Source organism: Aegilops tauschii, chromosome 7, assembly GCF_002575655.3.
Source record: "Aegilops tauschii subsp. strangulata cultivar AL8/78 chromosome 7, Aet v6.0, whole genome shotgun sequence".
NCBI lineage: Eukaryota > Viridiplantae > Streptophyta > Magnoliopsida > Poales > Poaceae > Aegilops > Aegilops tauschii.
Window position 1 is genome coordinate 127,994,029 of NC_053041.3, and position 16,183 is coordinate 128,010,211.

Here is a 16,183-nt window from a genome sequence, read left to right on the forward strand (position 1 = left end):
TATCTATAATAACTTACACAACATTGCCAACAATGGTGAGTATCAAAGCTAATATCTTGCATTCTTTTCCCAAGATAGTAGCTATTCCATGGTGAAATATGGCCTTTTAAAAACCGAAGTACATGTCCATACATGTTATGTTATTTGCCTATGCATCTTCAAGAGAAGTAATATAACTTGAACTCATAGAGAGTTAACAAAAACATGGAGAGAGAGCGAGAGAGAGAGAGATTGCATTAACTAAATAATGGCTTTTCTTGTGCACTATAAGACCATTTTAACAACAACTAAAAATAACACGGGTTTCATGCATCATGTAGATATATGTCTGTGTGCTGGTGGGCCTATGATCATGTTGCTTGATACATATAGTCAAGTCAAGAATTTATCGCAAAATGGATCTTTGATTAGGGAACATAAATAAACAATCATGGTAAATGTGGGTTTAGTTATCCAATATAATCGCATTCCCCCAAGGACTCGATGCATGCACTTATGGTATTCACATGCAAAAAAGTTGTTGTGTAGTTGTCACTAAAAGTACAAACATAAGTACATAACCCTTTTTTTGTCGAGCTGGTAGTATACGTAGATGCGTAGCTTCCATGTATTTTTCACAAGCTTTGTACCTTTTCTGCGCATTAAAAACATGTGTTTGCATTAGTAAAATGTATACCGTTCTCGCCAAACCCAATTTCTCATAAGAGCGAGTTGTTACTCAAGCCTTCAGTTTAGTACATTATTAAAAGTTGTTTTCTTATCTTTTTGGTCTACTTCATTTTTCACAATGAGTAGTGTTACTCTACTTGATCACAACAAATATTTGTGATCGATGAGTTAATATTATCATTGCAAATCATGTTCGTTCTTACAAAAGAAACCCATGATACGTAGTCTCATTGTGCATTGTTTTAGCATATACTTTTAGCCAATACCACATTTGTATTTATTTAAACTAATATGTATACGAGTATTGTTTTATATAGCATTCATATTATTGTACAAAGCATGCCATACAAAGTTATGTTTTTGTAAGCTATATTGGGAATCCATATTTTCCTTAGTAAAAGGCGCATCTCATAAAGTTATATTGCTTACATAATTGATAAACTAGATATATTTGTGTAATATGTATTGATTTGAACACACTTCACATGGGAAACATAGTTGGAAGTAATTTGTTTCTGCGTGTCAATATCCCCACTTAAATATGGATATTAAATATAAGTTTAGTATTCAGTCCTATTTTAATTTCATAAACCTACAATTATAAGGGATTAGATTATTATGTCATTGTATTTATTAATCATGACAACACTACAGGTACATGAAAAATTATACCATTAAGTGAACTGAAGTATGATAATTGACTAAGGTAATAAAAAACATGCAAGTAATATACATAAATATCTTGCAATATATCTTTTCCAATCACAACTTCCCATTTTGTACAAGCATCTAGATCAAACTTTACATGCATACAGTAGGTATAATGGTTGTGAAGGACAATGGCAGAAAAAGGTTTTACAATAAGAAGATGATTGTAGTTCCGATGGTTGTTTTAGTTTCATGGGCAAAGAAAGTATCATATTGTTTAAGCATAAAAAGTTTATTCTCGGCCTAACATGTGATTGGCTATGAATCTAATGAAACAACACATGTTACTGAAGGAGTCCACTTGAATTAAAGTATATGCAACATAAATGAAGGATCAAGGACTTGATTCCGTGTTGCTTCATGTAAGTGGCAAGCTAAATAAAATCGACGACTAAATCAAATCTCCCATGTGGATGAACACATTTTATAACCAAACCGCCATTGTAAAAGGAATAAATGATGAACTCAAACAAATAAATTACCATATCTAGCCTCATCATGGTAGTGCCCGGCCATAATAATAGGTGGGTCATTGTTCTACTATCTTACTTTAGGACATGAATATTATGATTTACTAGATAACAATCCACCAATACAATGATTTGATTTCAAATACGTATGTAGGACGTAGGAAATTATTGCTTGCTAATTGCATTTGGAATGGAATGGTTAACAAGCCATACATGGACATATCTTTAGGATTATCTAGCTTCAAAATCAGCTTTAGGATTATATCCCTTATTAGAGTGAACATTCTTAAGAATGCCTCTAGAGTCATTTATGGACGGGGAGAAAAAGTACATTTCAAGACAGGTCACTATGTTCTAGTCTAACTCTAGGTGCCTTCAGTTGTTTGCATCCAAACCCAATAGGGCAGGTAGAAAAGCATGTCAATAAACTCGAACATAGTTGATATGAAGTGCTTCATATATTCTGCCAAATATCATTATACATTATATGACTTAAATTTGAATGAACACTAATAAGCTTCTTGGAAACTTCAAACAAATACAACCTTGCATTACGTTACAAGAAAGAATCGACCATCCTTCATGATAGAAAGTACGTAGAGGGACGTAAAACCTTGCATTACGTTACAAGAAACGGTCATCCTGCATGAAAGAAAGTACGTAGAGAGACGTGCAACCTTGCATTACGTTACAAGAAAGAAACGACCATCCTACATGACAGAAAGTATGTAGAGGGACGTAAAACCTTGCATTACGTTAGAAGAAACAGTCATCCTTCATGAAAGAAAGTACATACAAAAATATGTGAAGCCTTGCATTACGTCACGAGAAACGGTCATCGTGCATGAAAGGAAGTACGTACAGAGACGTAAAACCTTGCATTACGTTACACGAAACGGTCACCCTACAAGGAAGGAACTACGTACACAGACGTAAAACCTTGCATTACGTTACAAGAAACAACCATCCTACATGAAAGGAAGTACGTACGGCGACACAAAAGGGAGCATGAAGGTCTTTATGACCCATGCAAATACTTACACGCTATAACATCTTAGCATGGCTTTATGAACACGTAGGGACTCAATCATGTCAATTTGGCCATACAAAAAATGAGCCGCGACACAATAAAAATTTGTTTGCTCTAGCTAGCGATGAGTGTAAACCGATATGTATTAAGCTTTCTAAACATAGCGTATCATGAATGTTTGGTGAATCGACTGATCCACATGCATAAAAGTTCATAGGCAGGCAAAGGAAACACAAAGATACCAACATAGTCTTCTTTTTTAAAGGCCAACATAGTCTTTTAATAATCTTATTATGTAAACCAATTTATAAGGATTGTAATTTCTGAAACCTGGTTCCAACAATAATAGTAGGAAACATCGTTTATAGCAAGTATTAACCCGCGCAATATTGCTAATTGTGGCCAAGTGTCCAAAGTTAATACTAGCCATACCAACCAGCATGGTCATTAGATCAACATGTTTTATACACTACCAGGCTATGAGCATTATCATGCATGATTGTTTCCCAATTTACATTATACCATAAAAACACACCATCATCAGGTCCAAATGCCACAAGTGTCAGGTATCATCCAGGCTTGGGAGGAGGGAGTGGTTTGCGCTACTACGGGAGGAGGGCTGACAGCAAAGGGTGTAGTGTTCGCGGACCCGACCCGCTTGGCCTTAAATGGCTCCAGCTGTGCCCATCGGAGCCCAACAGAGCGCCAGTCTATCTAGAGTGCGGAGAGAGAAAGCGAGGAGGGGGGAGTGGTCATGGCCCCGACGATCGAGCGCCGTGTTTAAAATCGCCGGCCCTTAATTCCGCCCGCACCGGTTACTACTAGTACCACCACCACCCCGCCCGCTGCTGGCGCCGTGGAGCGGAGAGCGCGAGAAGGATAGGGACGAAGGGAGTGAGGGAGGGAGGAGGGAGAGGAGCGTCCAGCCAGCAGCGGCGGAGGAGCTAGCTGGTCCAATCGGCCGTTTCAACCCGGTGCAAAAATCGGCATACGGGAACAAAGATCGCGGGGGTGGCATCCGGGTGGCGAAGCAACGCCAGCGGATATCGCTCGCGGCTCGCCCTCTCGCGTGCTCATCCTCGAGGCCCGGCGCTGCTGCCGTTACCTCTCCGGCGCGTATAAATAGGCCCGGGGGCGAGCCCGGAGAGGCCACGCAGCGCAGAGTGCCAAGGTCTCTCTCCCCCTCCTTCCTCCTCCTGCTCATCCTCCGGTCCTCTCCTCCTAGCCGGCGAGCGAGCGAGAACCATGGACTTCGGGGATGACCAGGAGGGGGGATCCGAGAGCAACCAGCACCAGCACCACCAGCAGCAGAACCAGAACCAGCGGCGCAAGCGCTACCATCGCCACACGCCGCGCCAGATTCAGACGCTCGAGGCGTACGTAATCCTCTTAATCATGCGCCCCCTGCCTTAATTCTCGCCTTGTTTGCGATCTTAATTCTTGCCGCCGGTGATCGGTAGAGAGGAGTAATGGCGTCTGTCGTCCGTGTGTTGGCAGGATGTTCAAGGAGTGCCCCCACCCCGACGAGGCGCAGCGCGCCAATCTCAGCCGCGAGCTCGGCCTCGAGGCCCGCCAGATCAAGTTCTGGTTCCAGAACCGGCGCACGCAGATGAAGGTAAGTGGTGCCATCCATGGACTCGAATCTTTGGTTGCTCCAAGTTTCTCTCTTTTTCTTCTCTATGATCTGGTCTTGAATTGTTTCCTGAACGGGGCGGAATCTGTTTGTTGTGGATGGCATGGACATGGCAGGCACAGCACGAACGGCAGGACAACTGTTTCCTGCGGCAGGAGAACGACAAGATCCGGTGCGAGAACATCGCCATGCGGGAGGCGCTGAAGAATGTCATCTGCCCCACCTGCGGCGGCCCGCCCATCGCGGAAGACTACTTCGACGAGCAGAAGCTCCGGATGGAGAACGCGCGCCTCAAGCAGGAGCTCGACAGCGTCGCCGGCCTCACCGCCAAGTACCTCGGCCGCCCCTTCACGCAGCTGCCGCAGGGGACGCCGCAGATGAACGTCTCCTCGCTCGACCTCTCCATGGGCGGGGTGCCAATGGGCGGCGTGCCGATGGGCGGAGGGCACCACCAGCAGTTCGGCGGCGGCCTGTCGCTGGACCTCGACCTCCTCAGCGGGGCTGGCCTGGGCATGCCGTTGTCGGACATGCCGACCATGCATCTGCCGGCGCCCGTGACTGAAAAGGAGCGCCCCTTGTTGGCCAAGATGGCCACGCGGGCCATGGACGAGTTGATCCGGCTCACCCAGCAGGGCGACAACGTCTGGGTCAAGATCCCCGGCGGCGACGGCCGGGAGACCATCGACGTCCAGGCGTACGACTCCATCTACTCCAAGCCCGGCAGCAGCAACTTCCGCGCCGGAGACATCCGCGTCGAGGGCTCCCGGGACTCGGCAATCGTGTGCATGAGCCCCGTCAACCTCGTCGAAGTGTTCATGGACCCGGTGAGTCTTCCAGCCATCCCCTCTAACCGTTCGACCGATTGCCCTTCAATTCTTGATCGACTAGTTCTGAACTGACTGTTTGCTGCTGGCTGCTGCAGAGCAAGTTCATGGAGTTCTTCCCAAGCATCGTGTCCCACGCGCGGATCACTGACCCCCTCGTCAATGGCCTGAACGGGAGGAACGAGTCCCTCGTCATGGTAACGCCGTCGAATCCGTTCCTTTCTCTTCATAGAATCTTAATCAGTCGCGATCTGACATAACGGTGTTGGGTGTGCAGATGTACGAGCAGCTCCAGTTCATGACGCCGGCCGTCCCGACCCGCGAGTTCAGCTTCCTCCGCTACTGCCGGCAGATCGACCAGGGCATGTGGGCCATCGCCGACGTCTCCGCGGACATGCAGCGCGAGGCCCACTACGGCGCGCCGCCGCCGCGCTCCCGCCGCCTCCCGTCCGGCTGCCTCATCGCCGACATGACCAATGGCTACTCCAAGGTCAGTCAGCAGCGAACCAACGACCCATCAGTCCATCGGCCTCTCTCCTGTGTAGCATGCTGTGCTTCTGAGAGTTGTTCTGACATGGACATTGTTTTGTTGGCAGGTGACCTGGGTCGAACACATGGAGATCGAGGACAAGAGCCCGATCGGCCCCCTGTACCGCGACATCGTGCAGAGCGGCGCCGCCTTCGGGGCGCACCGCTGGGTCGCCGCGCTGCACCGCGCCTGCGAGCGCTACGCTTCCTCACTCGAGGTGCCCGGCGTGATGCACGGCGAGACCACCGGAGGTACCCCGATGGGCCCTTAAACCCCAAGCAAGAGCGTTTTTGTTGTTTTGTTTTGTTCTAATCTAACCATGATGGTGGATGTTGTTGACAGTGACGGCCGAAGGGAGACGCAGCATGATGGCGCTGTCGCAGCGCATGGTGAGCAGCTTCTGCGGGGGCATGACGGCGTCGCCGCAGCACCAGTGGACGACCATGCCCGGCGCCGCCGGCAACGAGGTGTGCGTGCGCGTGTCCATGAACCAGGGCGCCCAGCCGGGGCATCCCAACGGCGTGGTGCTCGGCGCCGCCACCTCCGTCTGGCTCCCCGTCCCCGCCGACCACGTCTTCGGCTTCCTCCGCGACGAGAACACGCGCACCCAGGTTCGTTCTGCTTAACTCCCTACGTTCACGCACCACACTACACTGTTACGGTTGTTATCACTTGTCACGTACGTAGTACCGGGTGACACACGCCATTGACGCCATGTCTCTCGCCGTTGATGTGCATGCAGTGGGACGTCCTGTGCAAGGAGAATTCGGTGCAGCCGGTGTCGCGCATCCCCAACGGCCCCAATCCCGGGAACTGCATCACCCTGCTGCGGGTAATGACTAATGACTTGACGAGGCGATAATGCTCCGTCGCCATTGAATTGCTGCATTAACACTGTGGATAGTATTTGCGTTAATGGCGTCCGATACTGGCAACTTTTTGAATCGCAGGCCCTGAGCCCGAGCCAGGCTCCCCAAGGTGGCCAGGCCACCATGCTGGTGCTGCAGGAGAGCTGCACGGACACGTCGGGGTGCTCCATGGTGGTTCACTCGCCCATCGACATCCCGGCGGCCAACATGATGATGAGCGGCGCCGACCCGTCGGGCATCCCGCTGCTGCCCTCGGGGTTCGCCATCTGGCCCGCGGGCGTGGGCGGCGGCGCGTCCACCAGCGCCGCCGCCACCCCGATGGCGGCCGGGTGCATCGTCAGCGTCGCCTTCCAGATCCTCATCAGCAGCCTGCCGTCGTCCAAGCTCAACGCCGAGTCCATCGCCACCGTCAACAACCTCGTCAGCACCACCGTCCAGAACATCAAGGCCGCCCTCAACTGCGTCTAGCCGCCATGGGCGTCCATCCACCATCCATCCGAGCTAAGCTAGAGTGTTCGTCTAGTGCTTCTGACGAGGGAGAGAGAGAGAGAGAGCAGTTGGTTGGTGCGTTGAATGCTCGCATTCATGCGTTCCACCTGCTGTTGCTGCGGCATCTCAAGCCGACGCAACTCTCTCTCTCTCTCTCTCTTTCTCCTTCCGTCCGTCCGTCCATCCATCCAATCCATCCATGCGTCCACCATCACACCATCCCATTGCATGTTTAGGCTTCGTTCGTTCGTCAGTCTTCGTTTTGGATTTCCATTAGCGTAATTTTACAGGATATTTCCCACCTTAAACTAGTTGATGCATGCATATGCGTCGTCAGGTCAGTCAGTCAGTGAGTGAGTCAGTCAGAGTCAGAGAGATCAGCAATCAGAAAGAGAGATATGATAGGCGCCTTTGACAGTGAGAGAGTCAAGAACGAACCATTGCTGCTTGTCCCTTTCTTCCTCCTCGTGCCGCCGCAGCACCGCCACCATTGTCCCATTTTTCCTCCTATGTGTTGGTGCTGTGCGTGTGTGTGCGGCAGAGAATAGGGGAGGGGGTAGGGGGTGAAATGCATGGTTCGGGTATTGACTTGGCTCCATCAATGTACAGCCTTGAATGAACATTCATTTCGGTTATAAATGGAAAAGAAAGAGATCTGGTTAAAGTTTTATGGATGAGATGATGCGCTCGATCTTGCTCTTGCCAGCACCCCCGCTTGCTTTCTTTCTTTTTCATGATAATACGTGCCTCATTTATATCATAAGGATCATAATACAAGCCACGTACATACCGACCTGACAAAACTGAAAAGGCAACAGAACGCTAGGCTTTGCACACAAAAACACCAGCCAAGAAGTAAAAATTACAAATAAGACTGAAGAATCTTCTGAGCTTGACAACGTCCGTCACCTGCCTCTGGCACCACCATCGCAGCTACCAAAGGAGAAAATGACGGATCACCTCCACACCCGAGCTCGACGCGGCTCCATCGCTGATATGCAGCTTTGCGGACCTCCAAGGTGGCTCGCCAATAAAAGCGAAGCCATTGCCGTTGAACGAATCAGACCGGGGCAACACCACGGACACGCCATCGAACTCCAGATCTGGCACCCCCGCCCAACTAAGATGTTGGAGAAGGAAACCATACCTGTTTGGCACGAACTACGAACCCAGATCCACCATCTTCCAGATACCGTCGATGCAGACCACAATCTGCATCCGCTCGTGGACTACCTCCCAAGCTCCACGCCGGCGTTGGAGCAAACGCCATTGCAATGGCGGAGCACGAGGACACATATCCACCACGAGGATGCCGCCGCCGCCTCACCATCCTTGCTTAAACAGACTGGTTTCCAAACCCACCCCAAAAGCGGATCGCCTCGTTGGGAAAGGATCTGAAGATTTATTAGTCGGCACCGCCATCGCCATTGTCAAAGTCATGACGATGAACAACCGAAAATCCTAAAAAACTAATGCCTAAAACAATCCACACGCGTGGATCTGGCGATCCCCTCACCACCGACGATCGAGGTCGTCGGCGGAGGGGAGCCGCCGGAGGACGGCGGCGGAGGAAGGCGCCCTGGCGGCAGGAGGCGAGATCGCCTTTCTTTCTTCTCCTGGAAGAAAGAAAACGCTGTAATGGAATCCCGCTTGCTTTCCTGGCCCGGCCTCTTACTATTACACTGCCTGTATTCGTACTCCTGTACTGCCACAAGTCTACTGCTGCTCTCATCGCTTGCTACTCGCTTGCTCCTATGTGTATGCAGCAACGGCCCCAGCCCAGCTTGTTGTCGTTGGTCGATCGATCGTCGTGTCGAAGAGACCAGCCAACCAACCGAAGCAGCAGCTCGTTTCGTGTATATGTAGACAGACGTGTCTGCGTCACGGAGCGAGCACATGCGACACGCCCAACAACCGATTCGGGCGTACGCCATGCGTCGAGCGGCCATGCATGCGCACGCCGCCGTGCTGTGCTGATGATCGGCGGAGGGCCACGCGCTTTAAACATTGTTTTAAATAGCGTTTACAAAAGATCTTGCCCTAAGAGATTTTGGTCCAAACAAATGAACAAACATTTTAAATAGCGTGCTATAGCTATAGCACGCTATAGCTTAGCATTTGGAAGAGGTCCGCCGCCAAGATGCTTAGTGCGCTATTTAAAACTATGGCTTTAAGTACGTCTCCAAGGGCGCGCGTGTGTGAGTGAGCTCGGAGGGAGGGAGGAGGGGCGCCCGCTCCCTATCTGGCGGCCGTACGTAGGTACGCGCGAGCAGCCTGGTAACCATCCCCACCTCACTTAACTGCGCCATTGATGCACGCCCGCCCCTGCCTGCCGTCCGCGGAGGAGGAGGAGCTGTTCCGTTCCCTTCCCGCGCTAGCCAGCTGCTTGATCGACGCCCGCTATGCATTCCATGGCTTGATGGCGCGCCTCCGGCTCGCTCGCTCCCGCCGCCGCCGGGACCAAATAAGTCTCGACCTACTCTACATCGCGGCTTAACTAGTAAGCACCACCACTGCACTGCACTGCACTGCTAGATAGCTTGCACATACTCACTCCCACGCATGCACAAAAAGAAAATAACACATGCGTGCACTATGCAGATCGATATGCATGCATGCATCGATCACTCTAGCAAAAACTTGCATGCCATGGTGGCCATGTGTACTCCCTATGTTCAAATATAAGCTGTTCCATTTTCTGTTGTGTTTTAATGTGTTTGTCCACTCATTTCAGTACGTGTGTAGTTCATATTAAAATATTAAAAATGTTACTGATTGTGAACTCATATTAGGCTATTTACATAGAGGAATGAAAAAAATCACGGAAAACCAAAAAATCTTTAAAGAAAATAAGATCCATGGGCACTAGTACTCAGGAGATAATTTTATAGAAGAAGCCCACCTAGGTGAGATCGCGGAAATTCGCTCCCGACGGCAGTCGAACCCCTGTCTGCAAGTTAGCACCAATGTGCCCTTGCCACTAGGCTGTTGAATTTTATATTTATGATATGTTGAGATCCATGGGCACTAGCATTAACAAGAATTGAAAAATCTTATATTTGTAAACTATGCAAGGAGTATATATAACGCAGTTTTTGGGGGGCTTGGTCGTTTCGGGGAACGTCTTCGTTCCGGGGGCTCTTGGTCATTTTGGGCTTCTTGTTGCGCTGGAGAATATGCGTACGACGGTATTGAATGAGGGGGCCTTAACTCTCGCCATACCACGCTGTTGCGGCAGCGAAAGCGTAGAGCTCCTACAGAGTAGTTGTCACTTGTCATTGTCCCTGCCCATCTCTTCGCAGAGCAATCCGGCCCAAGTTCCCCTTTTCTTTCTAAATAATTTTCCTCCCATGCTCTGGGATTTACACAAGTATTTGCACTGTGCGCCACGCTATACATATGGCATGAAAAACAATCGCCGCTGATGGCTTTATGATATCTTGTCAAAGCATTTTCTTGCCCCATGCAATTATCTCGTCTTGACCATTCTCCTGGCTCCCTGGAGGAGTAGTAAAAGAGGAGAAAATTAAGTTGATTCGACGGGAGACACGGGGTAGTTAATGGCGACGCATGCAAGGCGTCAACTAGAACACTGTTTGGCAACACGGATTGTCCACGAGAAAAACTCTGCATAAATGCCCCGGCCCGGTCGATCGATGAGAAGTTGAGAACCACGGGCACCTCCTGCACCACGCGTGCTGTGGCCGTGCGCGGACAAGCTGGACTCGCCGAAATCGGCGCAGCTCCATCGCCGCCGTGTGCCGGCGGAGAGTGCTAGCGTTATGGGCCGGTGTGGGACCTTGGTCTACGTCGGAGTGTAGTATCTTTTTTTTAGGGTCGGAGTCTAGTATCTTTCATATGGATCACAAAGAGGTAGGAACAATCGGACAGCGATTGGGGAGAGCAACTAGTTAACAAGCCTCGCAACGATCAGCGTCACTTGGCGCGCTCTCAGCCATTCGTCACATGCGCGCTCTGAACGCTCCCTTCAGATTTTATTTTTTTATTTTTCCACACATGTTTTCGGCTTTTTAAACAGTTTTTTTGGGTTTTTTCGACGTTTTGGTTTCCCCGTCTTTCTTAACTTTTCGATCAAAAAAAAATTTCGTAAAAAAAAATTTTGCTCCAAAAAACGCGTTTTTTTTCTTTCGCGAGAGTCACGGTTTTTCTTTTGCGAGAAGCACGGTTGTGCTTTAGCGAGAGTCACGGCCATGCCTTCCGGAAACGAAAAAAACGCGTTTTCTGTTTTTTTTTCTTTCGCGAGAGTCACGGTTTTGCTTCCGCGAGAGGCACGGTTGTGCTTTTGCGAGAGTCACGGCCGTGCCTCTCGGAAAGGGAAAAAATACGCGTTTTCTGTTTTTTCTCTTTCGCGAGAGTCACGGTTTTGCTTCCGCGAGAGGCACGGTTGTGCTTTCGTGAGAGTCACGGCCGTGCCTCTCGGAAAGGGAAAAAAATACGCGTTTTCTGTTTTTTTTCTTTCACGAGAGTCACGGTTTTGCTTCCGCAAGAGGCACTGTTGTGCTTTCGCGAGAGTCACGGTCGTGCCTCTCGGAAACGAAAAAAACGCTTTTTTTGTTTTTTTCCTTCCACGAGAGTCACGGTTTTGCTTCCACGAGAGGCACGGTTGTGATTTCGTGAGAGGCACGGGCGTGCCTCTTTCAGAAAGGGAAAAAATCCGTGCTCCCGGTTCGGTTTTTTCGTCCGTTTTTTTTCGTGAAAAAAAGTTCGTCAAAACCTATCAACATGGGATCTAGTTTTGAAGATCTCGACGCGAGGAATCCAACAGTGAAAACGGTTCGAGATTTGGACGCACGGTTTAAGAGATAAAACGTTTTGAATAAACGGATCTACGGAAAAAGGGGAAACTCCCAGGTTGCGACAAGTGGCGCGCTGCATGTGCGCCACCTGTCGCGACCTGGGAAGGTGGAGTGTTCTTTGCAACGAGTACTCCTTAATTAGTGATTTTGGCGATTGGGACATCTCCATGTGTTAATTATATGATAGGAGTTTCTTTCTCCGAAAAAGACCAAAGGCCATGTATCAAAATCGACCAACACTTATAAGACCATCCTTATAGAAATCAAGAAAGCTAACTTCCAGTCAACTGGAAGTTAGCCACACATCCGTATGATTCTGGAGCCGCTCGATCCGCTTCTGCTCCCGCGCGTAAAAATAGCTCCAGAAAAATAGTGCCACTACTGGATTCAAACACACAACCAGGTGGTTGTGGCCACAACGCACTACCAGCTGAGATGACTATCTGTTCTGTTTCTTTTGCAGATTAATTGGTATTTCTACCTTAGTAAATGAGAGCGAGAAAGAAAAACCACAACGCCTTCGATGAGAAGAACAAAACCATTTGCTTCAAGTTTTTTAAAGGACCGATGCAACTTGTTTTGTACTCCACCTGTTTCTTTTTTGTAGTGATGAATATTTTCTAGAGAAATAAATGTTTCACACCTATAGAATTTGAACAACAGTCTTTTTCTGGTGAGTCATCCCTCGGTAAATTCTCTGTAATGAGCCTAATAATTATACGCACCACAAACCTGATAGCTTATGTACAAATATCATGGTAGCTTTTTTGACCAAAAAAAACTAGCGTAAACACACCCTCGATAACCTTTTTTATGAATAGCATGGTAACTCACACATCGTATACCTGATAACTTATGCACCAAGGTCCTAGTAACTTCAGCGACCGGGCGAGGGGGGGGGGGGAGTTGATCAAATATACCCTGATAACTTTTCTATGAATAGCATGGTAACTCACACATTGCGGACCTGATAACTTATGTACCCCAGTCCGGGTAACTTTGGCGGCCGAAGGGGGGGAGTTGATGAATTTTTTTGTGAATAGCATGCTAACTCACACATTGCGGACCTGATAACTTATGTACCCCAGTCCTGGTAACTTTGACGGCCGAAGGGAGGGGGGCGTTGATGAACTTTTATGTGAATAGCATGGTAACTCACACATCGCGGACCTGATAACTTATGCACCCCATCGTGGTAACGTTGGCAATGTGGGGGGGGGGGGGAGTTGTTGAAATATCCCCTCGGTAGCTTTTGTGTCAATAGCATGGTAACTCACACATTGTAGACCTAATAACTTATGTACCCCGGTCCTGGTAATTTTGGCGACGGGGTGGGGGGAATTGATGAAATATCCCCTCGGTAACTTTTTGTGTGAATAGCATGGTAACTCACACATCGCAGACCTGATAACTTATGTACCGGCCCTGTTAACTTTGGCGACCGGGATGGGGGTGGGGAGTTTTTGAAACATATCATGGTAACATATGTGCAAATAACATGATATTTTACACATCGAAGACATGTTAACTTATGTACACCACATGGCAACTTTGACCCAGGAGAAAAAAATAGTTGAAACATACCACGACAACTTTAGTAAATACTAGCACGGTAATTTACGGTCCGTGATCCTGTTAACTTTATGCACAAAACACCGTGATAACTTGTTCAAACTCGAAGCAAAAATGCATGACACATACACACTGAACACATTTTGGAAAGCCACCTATCCTAAAGAACCCTAAAAGAAAGTCATGGAGGAGCCCCTCTATACATTCACATCGTATAGTACATCATCATTTATGCAGTGGAATAAAATTCAGAAAAATACCTCTCCTTTTGTCATCTGACAATGGTGAGAAAGAGTTTTAGAAGATTTTGTTTTCAAGTATTAAACAACAGTGTAGGTTGGTGTAATACTTTTTTTCTCAATTCGCGTTTTTATTATTGTGAAACTAATCGATCGGGGGAGAACGGAAGAAGCGGGAGCCATTGAGGGAGATCGTCCGCACCTGTCGCTAAAATCCTGCCGTCCAGAAGTTAGTCACGTCCTATAGAAATTAAAAATGCCATGTCGGTCTTTGAGGTTTTCGACATCGTCTTGCTCTTGCACTTACCGACAACACAAGGTGGGCTGAGCTCGATGTCCCCTTCAGACCTCTCAAAACTATCAGATCTAGGGAAACATTGTTGACATGGTGGTCGGGAAGTCATTGGCCGGAGCCATAAGTTGCCGGCGATAGCGATCTTAGAAACAAGTCGCCCCCCCTGAGAAGAAGCAACGAAGAGGGCTAGCCAACCATCCCAGATCTGGCCAGACATATCTAGGGAGACATACCATCGCAAGCTTCGAGCCGACGCCAAACTGCATAAATGTTATCGGTCAGAGAAGGAGTCAGAGGACAAATACACGAAGCAACGGTTTTCGCTCCATCGGAAGACACCTTTGAAGACCACCTACATAACACTAAAACACAGCTGGATAGCCACTCCAGAAGTACAACGACTAGATGATATCACATCCTCCTCTACACCGCCTGAAAGAACATGCGGTGCCCCCATGTTTGGTTTTGGTAATTGATGACAATCTCTATGGACTAATGGTTGCCTTGAGTTATATTTGAAGGATTTGTCCATAGGCTTTTCTTGAAGTCCATGTGTTGGTTTCAAGGAGTTTATGTGGTGACCAAGGTGTTATTAAGGAATTATCCAAAGATTGGTCATGAGTTTATGTGGTGACCAAGGTGTTATTAAGGAATTATCCAAAGATTGGTCATGTGAGAGTAGAACTTATTGCAAGCATGTCTTGAAGAAGAAGATTGTGTGATCATTCATGTTTACCTTCAAGACATCATCCAAATGAAGAGAGTTGGAAAGAGTCAAGGTTGATCAAGACTAAGTCAAGAGTGAATCAAGTTGATCAACACACAAAGCGCACAAGATGTACCGAGAGGGATCAAGCGATCCCATGGTGTGGTAAGCATTGTCGATTACGCTTTGTGTACTAACCCATGATCTTTGTGAGAGTTCTTTGTGGGGTTAGGTTGCGGTGTGCAAGTTCAAGTGAAGCATCATGAAGAGATCAAATGCTTGAAGCTTGCCGTCCATTGTGGCGACAATGGACTTATGAAGATGTTGCGGTGCGCAAGTTCAAGTGAAGCATCATGAAGATATCAAATGCTTGAAGCTTGCCGTCCATCGTGGTGACAATGGACTAGTGAAGATGTGCGGAAGAGTGGCTCACCCATAGTGGAGTATGGGGGAGCAATCAACTAGTCTTCATCGAGCCAACACAACCAAGAAAGGTGGTCCAACTTGAGGGAGTCAAGATCGTCATCATCTAGCTCAAGTGGACCATGTGCAAGGCAAAGGTTTGCTCTTGATAGGTTTTCTATTTTACCGGTCTCATGATGGTAGTTGGGAGACCGGGTTATAGGATCGATTGCCGTACTATCAAGGGGGGCTCTCGATGAGTAGCTTGATCGTATCGTTCATAGAGAGCTCAAACCATTGCATCCTTGCATCATCTTTGTTGGTTCTTGTTTGGTTCTTCTCTTTGTGAGTTTTGGAGCTTATGGTCATCTTGATGACAAGCTCGAGTTCATCGAAAACGGAGTTCACTCGCATCTTCTATGATGTTTTCGATGTTGGAAGTTATGCCGGTTCTTCTCGGTTGGAGGTTTCACTCCTCTATTTTTTTGGCATACCTCCCCTGCCTCTTCTTACTATAACCAGTCGCTGTTTTGATGCTACTCGTCTTTCTCAATCCAACAAGCTTGAGTTTGCTCAATTCGGAGCTCATATGCAGAAGTTATGGCAGTTTTGGTTTCCTAGCGGTAGTACCGCGGCCAGAGCGGCAGTACCGCTTATCACCCCAAGCGGTAGTACCGCTGTCCAAAGCGGTAGTACCGCCTATGGCCATAAGCGGTAGTACGGCTACGGTTCCGCACTGGTACCGCCTCGATTTTGGGTCTTGCATTTTTCGTGTCGAGTTTTGCAGTAGTTGCACCGCAGTAAGGCACGGCAGTTCCACCTATAAGCGGTAGTACCGCCCTGATGGGCGGTAGTACCGCCTATAAGCGGTAGTACCGCTCCGGTCGGGCGGTAGTACCGCTGCTGCATTTTTGGTCCCGTGTTCTGCTCC

At 48.2% G+C, this 16,183-nt stretch overlaps 1 protein-coding gene across 1 annotated transcript; it reads left to right on the forward strand.

The window, feature by feature from the left end:
- Positions 1-3,587: 3,587 nt before the first annotated feature.
- LOC109735682 (homeobox-leucine zipper protein ROC8) lies at positions 3,588-7,891 on the forward strand. The gene is made up of 9 exons (XM_020294890.3): positions 3,588-4,253; positions 4,375-4,492; positions 4,627-5,334; positions 5,433-5,531; positions 5,612-5,824; positions 5,931-6,114; positions 6,206-6,474; positions 6,606-6,695; positions 6,814-7,891. Exons 1-9 carry the CDS (start codon positions 4,123-4,125, stop codon positions 7,198-7,200), a joined length of 2,199 nt encoding a protein of 732 aa, XP_020150479.1. The 5' UTR covers positions 3,588-4,122; the 3' UTR covers positions 7,201-7,891.
- Positions 7,892-16,183: the final 8,292 nt, after the last annotated feature.

What these genes read in the sequence shown, in the direction of transcription:
- LOC109735682 (XM_020294890.3), top strand. Translation starts at nt 4,123, where the DNA reads ATGGACTTCGGGGATGACCAGGAGGGGGGATCCGAGAGCAACCAGCAC. An exon ending in ACCGGCGCACGCAGATGAAG is followed by an intron (nt 4,493 to 4,626) that starts GTAAGTGGTGCC and finishes TGGACATGGCAG; the next exon opens with GCACAGCACGAACGGCAGGA. An exon ending in ACTGCATCACCCTGCTGCGG is followed by an intron (nt 6,696 to 6,813) that starts GTAATGACTAAT and finishes TTTGAATCGCAG; the next exon opens with GCCCTGAGCCCGAGCCAGGC.